The sequence below is a fragment of the Balearica regulorum genome, chromosome 2 (genome assembly GCF_011004875.1).
Source record: "Balearica regulorum gibbericeps isolate bBalReg1 chromosome 2, bBalReg1.pri, whole genome shotgun sequence".
Lineage (NCBI taxonomy): Eukaryota > Metazoa > Chordata > Aves > Gruiformes > Gruidae > Balearica > Balearica regulorum.
Window position 1 is genome coordinate 123,249,380 of NC_046185.1, and position 17,367 is coordinate 123,266,746.

A 17,367-nucleotide genomic window follows, 5' to 3' on the forward strand; every position below is an offset into this window, starting at 1 on the left:
AAATATCAAATCACTCTGCACAGATTATTTCAACATACTTTTTTGCTAGCTCACAGAAATTAAAAAAAAAATCAACAGTGTTGTGGCTGCATGTCAGTAGTCTAAGTCAGTTTAGCAAATTAAAATAAGGTAGCGTTCCATCCTGAAGTATTTGCTTTTTTAGTGCATCTCTTAATGCACCTGCCATTCTTCCTCCTGCAACTAGCTCTCAGTAACTCATTCTCCAACTACGCTTTCTTTCAATTGTCCTTTCTGCATGTAATTATGTTTAGTCCAAGAAGCTGGACCTCTCATAGTGCACCTGTTAAGCTCCATCTGTTGCAATATTGACTTACTGACATTTTACTACAATGAACGCTTAAAAAAAAAAAGTTTCAGAGTGGATAATACAAAGCATCATCAGAGCAGAACCAGACAGTTTATCTAACTTGAACAATTTCTGTCCAGTGATTGAGGCCAGGTTAAAGACCTAATTTTATCTAATTTAAGTATGTCTGCTCAAATTCTGCTTAATTCTTCAGTAACCTGACATAAATAGGCATAACTATTGCATTCATCAGGCATGTAGCAGGGATCAGGCAATCTTCCGCTGTGGCTTTGTACATATATAGATATACATATATAGCTATCTGCAGACCAAACCAAACAATATGCCCAGAGTTTGCAGAAACCCAGAGATAGATTTAATTCTGCCCTAAACAAATAAAGCTGAAAAAGGTATGAATATAGCCCAAAGTGCAAAAGGGAATGGAGAGGGGGGAGAAAAAAAAAGAAGAGATACACAACTCCAGAATGCCTTGTACTGAATTGCACACTCACCCACATTTAACCGTGGCAGTTAAATCCTTCAACTGAGTTTTACTAGTTAAAAGGAGTGCAGAAGCACTCCTAATCTGCTTCTGTATCCAAATCAGACAAATTAGCTTGAATCACAGCTAAAATGCAAACCACTCTAAAGATGATTTAAACTATTTCACCTGATTTTTCTCTGAAGCAGATTAGGAGTACTCACATGATCTATTAATACAATCCAACAGAAGGGACAGTGGCCTGCAGCTGAGGGCAGAAAGCTTCCAGCTGTTTGCAAAGTGACTGCATGTTCTCACATTGGAGGAAATTGATGTGGGAATAGGATGTCACCAATAAAATAAACAAAGACCAGAAAAGTAGATGACAACAGAAAGTGGTCTTCATCCCTCCCTACAATTCACAGATTGGAGTTTATCTTTCTAACTGTATTTTGCATTCTTGATCCACTTTCAATGTCTGATTTATTCTGAAATAAGTACGGCAAGGACAATTTCAAATCAGTTATCCACTACATTTATATCTTTCATACTGTTTTAAGTAAGTTTAAATAAAAAAGAAAGCAGCAAGTTTTCACTGAATATAATTCAACCTGTTAAGAATACTATTTAATGGCTACTGATATTTCTTTAAAGACTATGCACAAGAAACACAAAAGTGTAATAACAAAACATTATTTGCTTTTTATTAGGTATCCTCACAGAAACACTACAGATTAAGTGTATTGCACTGACTACAGTGCTCAGCATTTAACACAGTATTTATAATTAATACTAAAATCCTGTCATGTACAATGTAAAATTAAAGTTACATGTTTGTTTTCTCATTACGTGATGTAATTTCTAGTACTGCTTACTCTTACTATACTGTAGCTATCAAACTATTTCACTGTGCTCCTCTGTCACTTTAGTAAAACCCAATTCATGTTCAGAAGTGACCTTAAAGGGGCTTTTAAAAAAAAAACACAAAAACAATAAAAATGGAGGTGGAGAAACACTGTTAAGATGAGACGGGCTTAATATTACACACACATGCTTTGAAGCTAAGATGCCTTTTTGCCACAAATGCTATTACAGAAATATTCATAGACTACACCCACCATTGCCTTGTCTATATATCCAGGAACATGTCCTTTCCAAAACACATCACCTCCTTGACCAGGTGACTACATTAGTATACAGTTTGGTAGCTGTAAGCCCTTCTGTCTTATATTAATGAACAGTAAAATGGATGAGTTTAATTTCTAATGCCATTTTATTAAATAACAAGAACTGACTTGAGCTATCACACCTTCCCCTTCTCTCCATTGCCACATGAAACGGGGTATGGTAAAATGAATGTTTGGTTGCCCACGAAAAGGAACGAGGAAGGGAAGATCGTATAGCAAGAGGATCAGTTGCCATTCGGGTGGGGTTGAAAAAAGATGTATTGCAAGGGATACATGAGAGCTGTTGGGAAAGACCTAGCAGAAGTTCTGAAGGGACACCCCTTAGGTCACATAATCCTAAATCTCTCTCCTTGCTCTCCAGACATGAATTGGCCTGTTCCAGGATCTTTCATGCTTCAATCCCCACCACACTATATGCCCTCTCAACTCCCTCTCCACAAATGTGCATTTAAATTAGAAAACTAGAGTTAGCCTTCCTGATTCAGAAAAGGGATTCGGCTCTAGATCCCCAACATCCCATATAACCATTTAAGCAATGACAATCTTATTTCTGGCAGAACTTTTAAACAGTTACAGCACAGCAGAGTAGAAGAGCTTTAGCAGAAACTATTGATATGTTTACCACTCAATAACCAGATGACCTGCTGGGCATAGAACTCATGGATACTTGAGATTGGATCAGGGTACAAAATGTGCCAATACAGTAGCTCACTGCCACTGCAAAAGAAGAATTTCCCTCTCCCTGCATCCAGCTGCAGAGCCTGACACCTGTGCTTACCAGATTTCCGTGAGTTGCCTTAACTTTTAACACAGCAGAAAACTATCCCAGGAAATGTCCAACAGATGATGGGAAATTCTGGAGAACTGTTTCACTTGATTAGATGCAAATAAGGCAAATTAATACTGGTGAAGACAAGCTTAGCAGCACCACGTCATATTGTAGATATTCAGAGTCAGGTTTTACTCAGAACACTCTGAACCACCATCTTATAAGCCACAGCAGCTTCTTGGAGGTTCTCGAAGGAACCTTTGTAATCATCTTCCAAGTGTTTTCCAATGTGTAAATGATATCAACAGGTACTCCAGCACAGCATATTAGATACTGAGATAGAAGACAACTCTGCTTAACTTCCCAGGTAAAAGTCCCATTAAACTAACATTTAAAGCTGTTCTGTGGCTTTTTCTTCTTGAAGACAGCCCTGAAAGAAGACAGCAGATGGCACTGTACGGAACATACTATCACAAAGCAAAACCACAATGTGCATAGGTAAGAATGTTGTGTTGAAACTAGAGTATGATGGAAGTGTAAGGAAAAAGGGACCCTGAAGTTGACTTACTAAAGCAAAAGCTAGAAAGTAAAATTCAGTGATGAAACAATTACAACCATGGCATATTTGACATAAAACATATCATTCAGTCTTCTCCCAAGCAAAAAGTGGGCTTTACTGTGAGAGGGTGGGGGGAGCATTGGTGAAGTAGCGGTGAATTACAAAATTAAAGCACTAAAAATTCCTTAGCTCCTAAACATGTTTAGCCATAGCAGAAAAATTACATTTGTCATTACTAGCTGACCTGAGACATCACAAATTAAGATACTCTTGCAAATGTATAAAAGGTAGTCTCTCCAGTGTCAAAATCCATTTTCTATTTGGCAAATGAAAGATTAAAACTGTTACAGAGTAAAATGAATTGTGAGACATATGCAACAGTTTTTCAAACATTACTTGAGACACTTGACATCAAATAAATCATTCTAGTCACCTATGTAAGATAAAATAGTCAAAACACAGTACCATTACACAACTTTTTGGAAAACTCAAACACTGCATTGGCTTTCATTACTCTTGTTCTACAGTAAAGCGAGTCAAAGAAATGCCTATTTATTTCCATTGTTAACATCAATACAATAATGCCAAAGCTCCAATTTTGTTTCACTGACTTTCTAAATTAGAAGAATTGCAACTTTAAGGCATTTTATCTATTGCCAGAGAAAGAATTAAAGGCATTTTAAAGGCCTTTAATACACAAATGATAAAAATATTTCAACCATGAAGATGAAACTGCCTTTTTCAAGATACACATTCCAAACAATATTTATGAAATTCTAAGTTACTCAACTGAAATTCCAAAGGCGGCTTGGTATAAGTTTAGTGTAGGAAGGAAGCACATTAGACATATGCAATAGACTACAGGAAAAAAAAAAGCTGGATAAACATAAAGCAAATATTCAGGACAAGTAGGCTTGTTTTGTTATGTTTTGCTTCTGCATCAAGAAAATGCATTCCTGTATTTTCAAATCCTCTGGCTATAGCACACAAGTATTTTGTTCAACATGTGGTCTTCCCTGTCAGCTGCACCCTCAAACCAGTGCTTTCTATACCTAGATTTCCTTAAAATATCCATCTACGGGGAAGATTGGAATAAAAATAAATAAAATCACACTCCTTGGAGTTAAAGAAGTTGGCTACCATTTATAGTATAACAACCGCAAAAAATGAATGCAGAAACTGAAAAAAATAAAGCAAAGAACTCACAAAATGTAGGCTGCCCAGCCATGTTTGCTAGATCAGTTTAAAATTACATAATTACATGCTATTTTTCCCTTCTGCAAAATCCATTTACCATTCAAACAGGATAGATGGTGCCCATGCATACAGTGAGCCACTCTTTTTAAATAAATGTAAATAATACTGTGTAAAACAGTCTAGAAGATAAACAGCAATTCCATTAACACCACCAAAAAATCAATAATCAAACCAAACTTGCATCCTCAGTTGCAATGTAGTTTCCCAAGGTGTTTTTTTCATTTGTTTCAAGTGAGAGAAGTTTTGAAAAGGTGTTTTTCAATTCTGTCTTCATGGATTATCAGCTGAACAGAACTCCAACATGTTCTTTACCTAACAAACTAACATAACCCATATAAATCAATTGCCATAGAAAGTTATACGATAAGCATTGTAACACCCGGAAGTAATTATCATTACAGTCCACATACCCCAGTCATTTATATTAGATGGGCTCTTTAAAAAGTAGCGTATGGTATTGGACTTGGGTCTCTCATAGCAGATAGGCATTTTAAATACTGTTTCCTGCTTTTATAAACACGCATGTACAAACAGTTATTCCCTGTTTAAAATCGGCCATTTCTCTTTCTAAAACACAGGGATATTGCCTCACTTAATAGCAAGATCTTTTGAAGTATAGGCAGCATTTCATTCTCCATATGCCAAAGGAACTTTTACCCTGGGAAAGCAGCAGTTAGTTGAGAAATACCAAAGCTGATCTATTTTGTTTGTATCTATATCCTTAAATTCATTCTTCAGGCAGCTTCAACTTATGTAAGGTGTGGTGCAGAATTAGGGTCAATTTCATGGTACCTCTCAAGCCCAGACTCACTGGCTACCCACATTAAAATAACCTCAGCTTGATTCTCAGCAACAGCTCAGATAAAGATCACAAGCTTGCTCAGCTATGGGGCTGGAAATAGTATCTACCTGTTGGACATACTATAAAATTTACTGCAGACGTAAAGCACAGAAAGACTACAGCAGTACTTGTTCTAATACTTTTCCTAAGTTCACTTTGTTCTCCAAGCAAGTGGTAAGACTGATGGTTATAAGAAGTTTTGCTGAAGGAGTTAAAAACATCTGCACATGCCCTGCTACAGGGTCCAGGCTCCACATGCTCCGAAAACAGCAGCGGCTTTAATGAATCTGCTAAGTAGAAAGGAGCCCTCAGGATTAGCCCTAAACGTCAGCACAAATGTACCTCAAAGGGCTTGGAAAAACGGAATTTTCAAAAATTAAGGAGGGAATTCTGCAACACATGTACAGCTACACATTAAACAGGAAATAACCCGACTGATTCAGAAGACATCCTTGTGGAACAGCAAAGACACCTCCCTAAACCCAGCCTACCGCTAACCCATTTAAAAACTATTAGTACCTATAGGATTTTGAATTTTCCTGCTAGCTTTACTGTCCAAATTTTTTATTCTCCCCTTCCCCCACTAGTTCAACATGAGACAGATTTTAAAACATGAGGATTACAGGCTGCCAAAACCAAAGATTATTAGAGAAAGAATTATGACAGGAAGCAAAAAATAACCTTTATAAACCACCCTAACCCTTTATAATCAAATCGAATTTCTGTTTAAAACATAGAACATATTAAGCTGCTCAAATAATAGGATATCTGCCAAGAAAAGTCCATTCAAGGATTTTCATCATAGCATTTGCTCTAGCTAGTCAAGTGTTTGCGAGTATTTGCTGAAGACTGTTTAAAAAAAAAAAAAGGGGGGGGGGGGGCATTAAAAGCTAAACTTGCCAGTTTGGTTTGACTGTTTGGTCTACATAAAACACTCCAATACATTTTTCCTTTTAAGTTTCATTCTGCTATCCAGAAATCAATGAAAGGGTCAACACTTTGCAAGCATTCTGTCTCACCTCCTATGTTTTCCAAAAGAAGACTGTAGGGATAGTCTCTGTACTCAACCATATCCTGCACGTGTTTTATGAACACTGCCCCTCCTACCCTCTCATGCATAACCCCATTACTGCACCCACATGAAGTTTGATGAGCTTTTCAGCCCAATTAAAAGTTGTGCAAGTGAGGAAAGAAATATTGCCTGCTAAGTAAAGATGGTAAGAAAACAATAGTAGAGATGGAACAGAGGTTTGATTCTTACATTAATGTTATTTTATGAGGCCACATGGTGAACCACTTTTCAGCTCCATCAGTCTGACTTACAAAATCTAGCCTGAGGTCTCTCCACTCACAAAGCATAGTCTCTGCTATGCCTTCAACTCCATCCAGTGTTCTTTTTCCAGACTGTCCTCCTTCCATTAATTTTCTAATATTTACCTATGTCTGCAGTTTCCTAAACAGTAGAAAAGTTCAGTACAGTCAACTGCACATCTTCTTGACTGTTAACACTGTATAAACCTTCTAGAAAAGTTTACTTAGCTTCAAAACAGGACCCTCCAAGTACCTAAACAAGGAAAGGCCGTTCAAGACCCTAGACATACAGGACTTAGTATTTTATAATCTAGAAAGTTCCCAAAACCAGAGACTGATTACGAGAGTTTTTCAACCGATGTCATATTGCAATAGAAGTGACCAAAAAAAATATGTCTGATCTGAATCTTCCTCATTAAAAAGGAGGGAAGAGGAAGATATCTGGCAGGCTATTCTCCAAGAACATAAAAATCTCTGAACTTCATGAATCCCTTCATGAATATACAAGCCTTGCTAAATCAGATCTGGAGACCATGCTAGAATATTTTCCCTACTATAATAAAGTGGCAGAAAGGAGTTTGAGCTACCTTGCTACCTGAAATCCTGCTAAAATAGTGAGTATTACTAGAGTGTAAACAACTATCATTCAAACGTAATATATCTGTATCTTAGATTTAGACAAAAAGTCACAAAATACTTAATTGAACTGTTCATTAACAGTAAGTACACAATCTTGTAAATATATATTCCTATAGAACAGAAATAAATGGAATACTTCTCATTTCATAGAATCAAAAAGCTTATGAATGAAGATATCATACTAAGTTTTTAATATGAATCTCATGACATTTCCAACATCTCAAAATCAATCCAGAGTGATTATGTTCAAACTGGACTGGAATCAAATGCTTTCCCAAGGTCTGGAAGTTGTTGAAAATTATAAACAAAAGGAAGTGTTTGGGAAAAGAATCCTAAAACCGGTGGGAAATGTTTCCTAAACAGATCCACATTCATGTACTCATCTTCAACAAGATAATGTGATGAGTTGAAAGCCTCCAGAAAGACAACAGTTTGAGGATGACAGTGGCTGCCATCTCTCAAGAACACCACATTTACTATGCAATCTGCTGTCTGTTTGCCCAGCAAGAAGGTAAGCAATGATCGGATGAATTATGTGAGTGGGCCACATCTGCCCATAGCCTACAGATTGAGCATTGTTAATTGATATTATCAACACTATCATCCTCTTCACACAATTCCCCCCCCCCCCGTAAGAATACCAGCTTAAGGTACTCTCATTTACTGCTACATACCCCTTCTTTTGTCACTCCTGTTGCTCCAGTGTCTTAACCTGTTGGTTTTATATGTATACATGTCTTCACCCTATCACTCAATCCCAGTTTATCCTCTAAAAATCAGTTGCTATTTACATTCCTTCCCAACATTCAAATTCTTTCTCAAAAATAAGAAACTAAACTGCAATATAAAAACTGATGGTGGGCAGGCTCAGGGAACTCAAATGTTACAGTATTTTGACCATTTACCTCATTGAATCAACCAATGACTGCTTTAGAGTGAGCACAAAGAAAAAAGCAGGGCTGCACAGTGGGTGACAGAAGAGAACTCCTACTCCAAAAGGCAACCATGAGATCAGCTAACTAAAATACAAACCCACGATCTTACTCTCTCCCAATGAAATCAATACATTTACACAATCTCCAGTGTTTGATCAGTTCCATACACCACTTCTAATGTTCACTTGAGTCATACTTTGTATTTTAATGAAGCTTTCATATCATATTTATAGGTGTTAATTTAAGTTTTCGTTAATGAAAAAAGTTTATAACAGCTCAAGAATCCATTTAGCAAACATGATTTGAACCTAGCAAAACCTGTCTTTTTGGCTGTGCCCAAGATAAAATCCTAACTTCCTTTAACCTATCTGCCTCTAAAATGCAAGCAATGACACCAACCTTATGTTTATTTTCACCAGTTCACCCCCATTCACCGAAGTCCACTAGTAGTAGACGATGGCATCGGTGACAAGAAAGTGGATTGCTATCATATATACATAAACCATACTTCCCACTAGCATAATTACGTTGCCTCTGTGAGGTATAATAAACAATGGTCACCCTGATGACAGTTAAAAAGCTGGTGGTTTCAGCAATCAATGGTGCTGGTTTGGAAGAGGCAAAGATGTACATGAGATTGTGGTAGTACTGTTCAGCACCAGGAACTGGCAGGACAGTAGGACACAACATTCCTGGCAGTCATAGGTAGGCAAACGTAGCTGACAAAGATCACTGGTACAGAGATGGTTTCATGCTCAGACACACGAGCTTCTGCATTCCAGCTTAAGCTAACTTCCTGAGGTAAGTGGTGTTAATCTGGGGTTTAACAAGCTGTTAAAATTCTCAGGGAAAGACAGAAGTTTGATCTAATGTCATGGGACATCATTAATGATTCAGATACCATTTGCCTGGTGGAAAAGGACCTGTGTGTGCTGGTTGACAACCGGCTGAACATGAGCCAGCAGTGTGCCCAGGTGGCCAAGAAGGCTAACAACATCCTGGCTTGTATCAGGAATAGTGTGGCCAGGAGTAGGGAAATGATTGTGCCTCTGTACTCCACTCTGGTGAGGCTGCACCTCGAGCACTGTGTTCAGTTTTGGGCCTCTCAGTACAAAAAGGACACTGAGGTGCTGGAGCATGTCCAAAGAAGGGCAACAAAGCTGGTAAAGGGACTGGAGCACAAGTCTTATGAGGAGCAGCTGAGGGAACTGGGGTTGTTTAGCCTGGAGGAGGCTGAGGGGAGACCTTATTGTTCTCTACAACTACCTGAAAGGAGGTTGTAGTGAGGTGGGTCTCTTCTCCCAAGTAACTAGTGAAAGGACAAGAGGAAACAGTCTCAACTAGTGTCAGGGAAGGTTTAGATTAGATGTTAGGAAAAATTTCTTCACCGCAGGCATTGGAACAGGCTGCCCAGAGAGGTGGTGGAGTCACCATCCCTGGAGGCGTTAAAAAAACATGTAGATGTGGCACTTCAGGACACGGTTTAGTAGACATGGTGGTGTTGGGTCGACAGTTGGACTTGATGATCTTAGAGGTCTTTTCCAACCTTAAGATTCTGTGATTCTAAGTCCAGTAAGAACTGTGCAAACAGAATGAATGTTACTATTTTGATAGCACTCCCTGAAGACTACTGATGTACCAAAGGCTGTTACCGTTGCAGTTAGTAGCAGTATTACGACACAATGGTCTTGGTAGATACAGCTACCTCGTATGTATACATACATATACACACATATATAGATTATTAGGTGTATATATATATATGATACAAGCATACAAATGACATAGTATATGGGCATGCTGGAGCTGTACTTCAGACAAACCAATACATAGAAAGTAATTCCTGTTCAAGTATTCCATAATTTTGGTTGCCTTGGTTCGACAGCCGTGCTGGCATTTACGGCAACATCTGACAGAAAGAAAGATCTCGCCTGACAACCGAGTTAACCACGCTGTTGTACTTTCATGAAAAGCTTTCACTGTGTACTTGTGCGTACATAGAACAGAAATTATGGTCTTGGTCCACCCAGCTGCCAAACCAGCCAATAGATGAACCAAATTTCAGACATGAAATGTGTCCATCCCAATGTATCAACGCTGGCCAAGTTCTTGGCCTGATAATGAAATTATGAAGTTAAATGCTAGAGGCCTGTCAATAGCACAGCTTAATGTCAACGCTGACTGACTTCACATATCAGCTCACCTGCCTAGGAGCTGCCAAAAGTTACACACATTTTTCAAAGTCTCCAGACCAGCTCAAATATGGAAAGTAAACAAGACATGAGAAGTAAATCAAAACAAAGTGGCAATACTATATGGAAGAGCTATTCAGTGTGGAAAAAAACAGTAATCCTAGTAATGTCAAACAGGTTACAAGTTTCTAAGTGACAGTATGGTGACCTCAAAATACCAGTTTGTTTTTTCCTTACACAGGCATTGTATTATAACGGAGATCAAAAGCAAAAGCTGTCCTCTCTCTACTGCCTTGGCCTATTGTACAACATTTGGGTAGTTTCTGGAAGAAATGTCAGCTGGAGTAAGTCTCAGAGGCTAATTTTACAAAACAAGCAAACCTCCTGCCCCCGAATCAAAACCTGACTTTACTGTCAGAAATGCAGCCTGAATGGGATGTTAGAAAAAAGTAGTATCGGATTCAATTAATATGCAGAAAACCCAAGGCAAATCTCCCTTTCTTCTCACCCCAGATCTCCTACATTTCCTATGTCCATACCAGAAAATTGGATTCCTAAGTAAATGAGAAAGCTTTCTACACCTTAGAGGCAACAATATTTTTCCATTCAAAAGAATAATAGATTGCCTAATGCTCCTCATTTTATCAAATATACCTAAGCTTCCTCTCTTGATGACAAAATGAATACTAGAAAATAGGTGACATAACACATTGCAAGATATGCAATGCAAGCGTGATAGAAAAAGCTAAAGGAATGGAGAAAACTAGGAACTGTTTCACTAGCCAAGACTATGGACACTGTTCTGAAAAAAAAAAAAATTAAAAAATCTAGTTTACCTGGGTGAGCTGCTAAAGAAGTGGTTAAAAAAATAAAAATAGAGCACTGCTTCTAATCTCTTTTCCTAAGCTCCTTCCCCACATTAGATTCAGACTTGTAAGACCCTTACAACTGTGAAAAAACATTCCTACCTAGTTACTCAACAGTATTTAGAAGCTAAACAATTTTTCTCTCTTTCCATCAATATTGCTGCTGCAATAGAGAAAGCCCTTTGTTTTTTCCTTAGTTTCTAAAATTTTAGGTTCTCCTTCCCATTAACTAACTTAAGTGCATTTGCCTCTACTATTTCTGGCATGCAGCAACATGACACTGGCGTGATTCTTGACATTTCAACTGCTTCTCACAGACTTGCATTAAAATCAATTATTTTTGTCAACTTCATCTATTCTCTAATTAGCAATGCCTTCTGTTTGTATACTCAGGAACATGACTTTCCATCAACTTACATATTGCTTAAACCAGAAGTTTATCTTTACAACCATACAACAACTACAAACTTAACTCCCATAGCACATTTTTTACTGTCCTTCAAGGCTTAGTAACAAAAGTTACGCAACTCAACACTGTAATATTTCCATTTATCCAACAAGGATGAGCCTTATTATAAAAATCAGATAAAGTTGTGAAAAAATATAGGTTGTATGCTTAATAAAAAATTTCCTCCAGGACAGAAAAGGAAATCTTTTTGCTTAAGTTTAGATTGGAAGAACCTGAGAACTACTCCATAGGGATACAACCCTGGGTTCACAGTCTCACTGCAGATGTGTTTAACTATGCTCCCCCTGTTGTTAACTTTATTAATTGAAAGTTTGCATTCCTTCCATTCATTTGTGTTTGCAGAAAAACCCTTGAATTATGGGCAATTACTTGATGTTTTGAAGATATTTTAAGATACCTGGCTTTCATATCACAAAATGTGTATTGCTTCAGACAGCATCTAAACACAAAGCAACTCCTTGTTCTCTACACACGATTTCGATTTATGAATGCATTGCATTGGACGGGGGGCATCGAGGTGGGGGGGGGGGGGAACCAACCAGAAAAGAGGAAGTTATGCTTTTGAAACTATCAAAGTGGAGTGCATGCTTTGCAGATAAGTACAATTTCAGTAACAATTTCAGATTAAGTTTAACACAGAGTATCTACCAAGCATCTCCTTCCTTTGTGTGATTAACGGTAAGTCCCGAGACATAAGATTTTAAATTAAAAACAGAGAAATCATTATTCTAAAGTCATCTGCTGCTCACCCTATTTAAAGTTATAAAAAAAACCCCACGGATTCCTAGCATGAAGTAGTCACTAATATAAAAATTCATTGTCACATTTTTGCATTAAAAAAATTGCCCCACATGTCCCGTCATCTTTCACTTCGCCTTGCTGCAAGGAACGAGTGCAGCATTTCTTGATCTTATACATAAAATGGTTTCAGTCCCCTCCAACAGGGAAAAGAACAGACAGGTTCTATAGGAGGGAAAGCAATCTTTAGAAAAATCAAGATGCGTGGGAAACAGCAAAAGTCCTTGGGCTCAGAAACGCAGCTTTGAAACACCTGGCAGTAAATCAATGTCACCCATTTCACTGTAATCCCTCAAGTCACTTTTATGAAGATTACTTCCTGCAGTGCATTCCTCACCCTCCTCCCTCCCCGGCCGACAAGAGCTCTAGGAAAGACCCCTCCGAGGAGCCGCACCGCACATCTGGAGACCAACGCCGCGACAAGAAGGACCCGGACCCGGGCGTGGGTCACGTTTGGTACAACTATTTCATTACGACGGCGGTCGCCGGACCCCCGATTCCTGCCTGGCACCCCGCCTCCCTGCCAGCGCCACAACTTTCCCCGTGCCCCTTGGCAGCGCGGTGGAGAGTCCTGCCGCAACTCCACCGCGTCCAGCCCGCACAACTCCGCCGGATCCGGGAGAACAGCCGCCTCCCCATCCCCGAGGTCGCCGCCGCCGCCAGCGCGCTCCCTCCCGCCCTGCGGGGACACTAAAGCGCCCGGCACCGCCGCTCGCTCCCTTTCCCCGCCCGCCGGCCCCTGCCCCGCGGCGGCCCCTCACGCCTGTCGCCGCGCACCGCGACCCCTCGGGCTCCGTCCGACCTGCCACAGCGTCTCCCGTCCGCACCGCCTCCCTCCCTTCCCTTCCAAGGGGGCCGCGGCTCTCGGCTCCCTCTGCCCGGCGGCCGGGGAAACAGGCAGGAGAGCAAGTTCGCGAAGTGGCGGACCAGGGGGCAGGCGACGGGGGCCCCTCGTCGTCCCCGCGGCGGGGGAAGCCTGCAGGACACCTCCCCCCCCCCCCCCAACCTCCGCCGCCGGGGCTCACGGCGCGGCGCCCGCCTCAGACGCGCCCCGTGAGGGGGCGGCTTTCCCGCCTCCCCGTCCCGTCCCGTCCGGCGGCGGCGGGGACTGACCAGGGGTCGAACTCGTGGATGATGCTCTCGAAGCGGATGACGGCGAAGAGCCGGGAGCTGAAGCCGGCCAGCCAGGCCAGGAAGAGGACGGTGAAGGAGAGGAGCGACTGCCAGCCCGCCGGCTGCGACAGGCCCCCCGACAGGCCGCCTCCGCCCGCCGGGGGGCCGCCGGCAGCCGCCGCCGCCGCGCCGCCGCCGCCGCCCGCCCCGGCGCGGCTGTTGAGCAGCGCCACGGAGTTGGCGGCGGGTTTGTGCTTGTTGTCGGGGGCCGAGTGCTCCGCCATGTTGTACCCGGGGCTCCCTCGCAGCCTCTCCGCCTGGCGCGTGCGGGAGGAGGCGGAGGAGAGGTGGGGGAGGGAGCGGGAGGAAGGGCAGGGGGAGGGAGGCTCGGCAGGGGAGGGGCGGAGCCCGCCCGCTCCCTCAGTGGTCCTCACTGACTCCCCGCCGCCGCCGCCGCCTCCTCGCTCAGCCGGGCTCTGCCTCCTGCCGCCGCCGTCACCATCCCAGTGCGGCGCGGGGCGGAGGGGGGGCCGGTGCGGCGCACGAGCCCGGGGGCGGGGCCAGTGACGGAGCGGGAGAGGAGCCGAGAAGCCGGGGGCCGGGCTCGAGGCGGGGGGGGAGGGGCCGGCGGCCGCGCGCGCGCAGGCTGAGGGCAGAGCGGGGGGAGCCGCAGGCGCGCGGCTGGCGCCAGGGAGCTGCGGCCGCCCCGCGCTTGGGCGCGCGAGGACCTGGGCGGGAGGCGGCGGGCGGGCGCGAGGGCTCGTGGACTCGTGGGTCGGCTCCGAGCGAGCGGTTTGACATTGCCGCCGTCCAGGGCGGGAGGAGCTACGGGGAGAGGGGCGGGGCTCCGAGGAAAAGGCGAGGATGGCGAGGGGGAGGGACCAATCCCCGCGGTAGCCCTTGTAACAGGAACTCCATGACGACCTGTCAGAGAGCGACAGGTATTTAAAAGAGGCGGGGCGTTTCCAGGCAGCCAATCGGAGCGGCGGGGGTGAAGGCGTGGCAGCGCGAGTAGGGGACGTTGCGCTCACTGCCAGTCATTGGGGGGGATAAAAGAAAGAGGGGCAGCAGTGACTGGCGGTGGTTGGCTCCAATCGGAGTGAGGCGTGCGAGTCACATGGGCGCCCTCAGGAGCGGCGATCAGCCCTGGCGGCCTCCGGCGCTGTGTCAGGGCGCTGCAGTGCGCGTGGGCTGGCGGGGCGGTACCGCTTCCCGGCGTGCTCTGCGCGGGGGTGCCCGAGCCGCGCGGTGTGGAGCGAAGCCTGCTGGGAGTCGTAGTTTGGGGTTCCTCAGCGCGCGAGGGGTGGCGCTAGCAGTTGTAACGGCCCCAACGGCTCTTCCCTCTCGGAGGGGTCTTGTGGTGCTGCTTGTGGTGGGATGTGTGTGCGAGGCAGCAGCGGTGCCAGCCTTCCCCAGGGAGCCCTAGGGTCTCACCTCCCTCCCCTGAGGGGGCCCTTGGCTGGCGTTAAGCTCTGGTCACCCACCTGTCAGTCCTGGACCCTGCTTTTGTCTTTCATGATATGAACATACTCTTGGATCCTGTGCCTCCTCGGGGCTCACCTACCTTTGATCCATTTGTTTCAAATGTTCAATTACCCCAGCGTAAATTGTGTTGGCCGCAGCGAGCGTTGTGCCGGAGCTTGACGTTCAGGCAGCTGGGAGACCTTGCTGCCCCTGCCCCACTGTATCCACCTGCAAGGGCAGCTGGGCCCCCCTGCCTCTGCTGGGTCACTTCCAGGCTGGTGCAGAGATCAGCAAATGGAAACCTTGGTGCTTTTTTTATTATATAAGTTACTTCTGGTTTAGGAGTTTTCATAATGAAATGCTACTTGGGAGTCTTGCAACTTCCTCAAATAATTTGTGAAACCTGCAATTTTAAAGATAATGTGAGGAAAATGCAAAGCTGGTGAAGTTTTGCAGTCACACTTTGAATGGTCCTGCTGACCTTCATTCTACTCTGAGATGGCAGGAGACTGCCTGCTTTTAGAAGATGTATGATACTAAACACAGGCAGAATAAAAAAAATATATGGTTGTTTGCACTGTTTACACCAACAACTCCTTTTGTGACTTTTATGTAGGGCTGTATTTTTGAAATTAAATAGCTTTGGTTTTGTTGTCTGAGCTCCAGGCATTCCCTTTGATACACAAACATGACTCTTCAGAGGTCCTGAAGATTTGCAGTTCAATTTCACTATTATCGATGGGGACCACGCTGTGCCTTAGCTGACTAATATCATTCTAATTAGTCCTTGCTATTATTTCTGGTTTTATTTTATTTGCCAGAGAAAGAAAAACAGTATGTTTCATTGTAAGCAAAGTGGAAGCCTTTCTATTAAAGTTGGTCTTTTAGTGGAAAGCTGTTTAACAATTTGTAGAGAATGTAACTATTTTTACTCAATCCTTGTATTAATCAACAGCTGTAACTTGGTCATTGGGTTTGAAAGCAAGAGTTACTATATTGTAAGGTGTGTGCTTGTTTTAAGATAAGCACTTTGATATACTATTGCTCCTAAAGGACTCTGTTTTACATACTCTTTTAGAATAAGGCTTGGGAAAGCTTCCAGAAAATTTTGAGGTTCGGTTTTGCTGAATCTAGCTCTTGGAAGGCTATGGGGTTTTTGTTTGGTGGGTTGGTTTGTTTGCTTGCTTTTTAATACCATGTTCTTTCTTATTCTTGTTAAAATAAGCCAATAATATGTTCAAGATAAACTAAGTTAGACGTTTGCCCCCTTTTCTAGTGTTGTCAGTAGAGGCTTTTTTTAATGAGCTGACCAACTGGCATTTCAAATGAAGGATTTTTTTTTTTTAATTGGCTCATGAACAAAGAGCAAATGTGACTAGAAATTTGCAACTATCAAATGTTTTCTAAAATGCATTGACTGATTTTACAACAGGTTCAGTCCTGGTCTACTTTTCTGAAATGACAATGCGGTATTTCCATTCTCACAGCTAGGATCCTGTCCTTTGGTAACAGCAGTTCAAACTTAACGATGCAGTAGAGGAGCTGCTTTAAATGGTAGTGTTGTACATAGAATACCTGTGTCCTTTCTTCCCCCTCTCTCCCCCAGCGATTTTTCTAGATGTTAAGGAGCCAAGAAGAACTGATGATGCACATCAGCTGGAAAAAAAAAAGTGTATGTAAGAACTGATTTTCATGTAAAATTTAGTATCAATGTTAACTTCTTTCCTTGATTGGGAATCTGGTTTATTAAAAGTTATTGCAGATCACAGTATGGATAAGGTTATACTGTGTTTCCTTTAAATTCCATTGCTATAACTTTTACATCTAATAGGGAGGTTGTATCATTCTGACAGAGTTAAATCAGACAATTTTTTGAGCATAGACAAGCCCAGACAGAATGTGGTTTATTTGAATGCTGACTAATGGTAAAGTGTTTCTTTGTCATTGGTAACAAATGATATTGTTGCCTATTCATTTTCAAACCGTTCAAAAGTCTGTACTGTTGAATACCTCAGAGCTTGGGCAATGAAATTTAGTGGCAGCAAAAGCACAGTTCTAGTAAAAGCTTTTGTTAATGCTTCTGTAAATATATTATTTGAATTTCTGTATGAAATAAGGTTTAGTAGTTTTACAATGAAATTGATCAAACGCACACAGATGGAAATTCATAGACTCCTAC

At 42.5% G+C, this 17,367-nt stretch overlaps 1 protein-coding gene across 1 annotated transcript in view; it reads right to left on the reverse strand.

Moving 5' to 3' along the window:
• STT3B (STT3 oligosaccharyltransferase complex catalytic subunit B) overlaps positions 1-14,066 on the reverse strand; it is a 52,966-nt gene extending 38,900 nt beyond the window's left edge. Inside the window, exon 1 of the mRNA XM_075745742.1 lies at positions 13,725-14,066. Coding sequence (XP_075601857.1) covers positions 13,725-14,008 — 284 coding nt within the window. The 5' untranslated portion in view covers positions 14,009-14,066. The remainder of the gene's footprint in view (positions 1-13,724) is intronic.
• Positions 14,067-17,367: the final 3,301 nt, after the last annotated feature.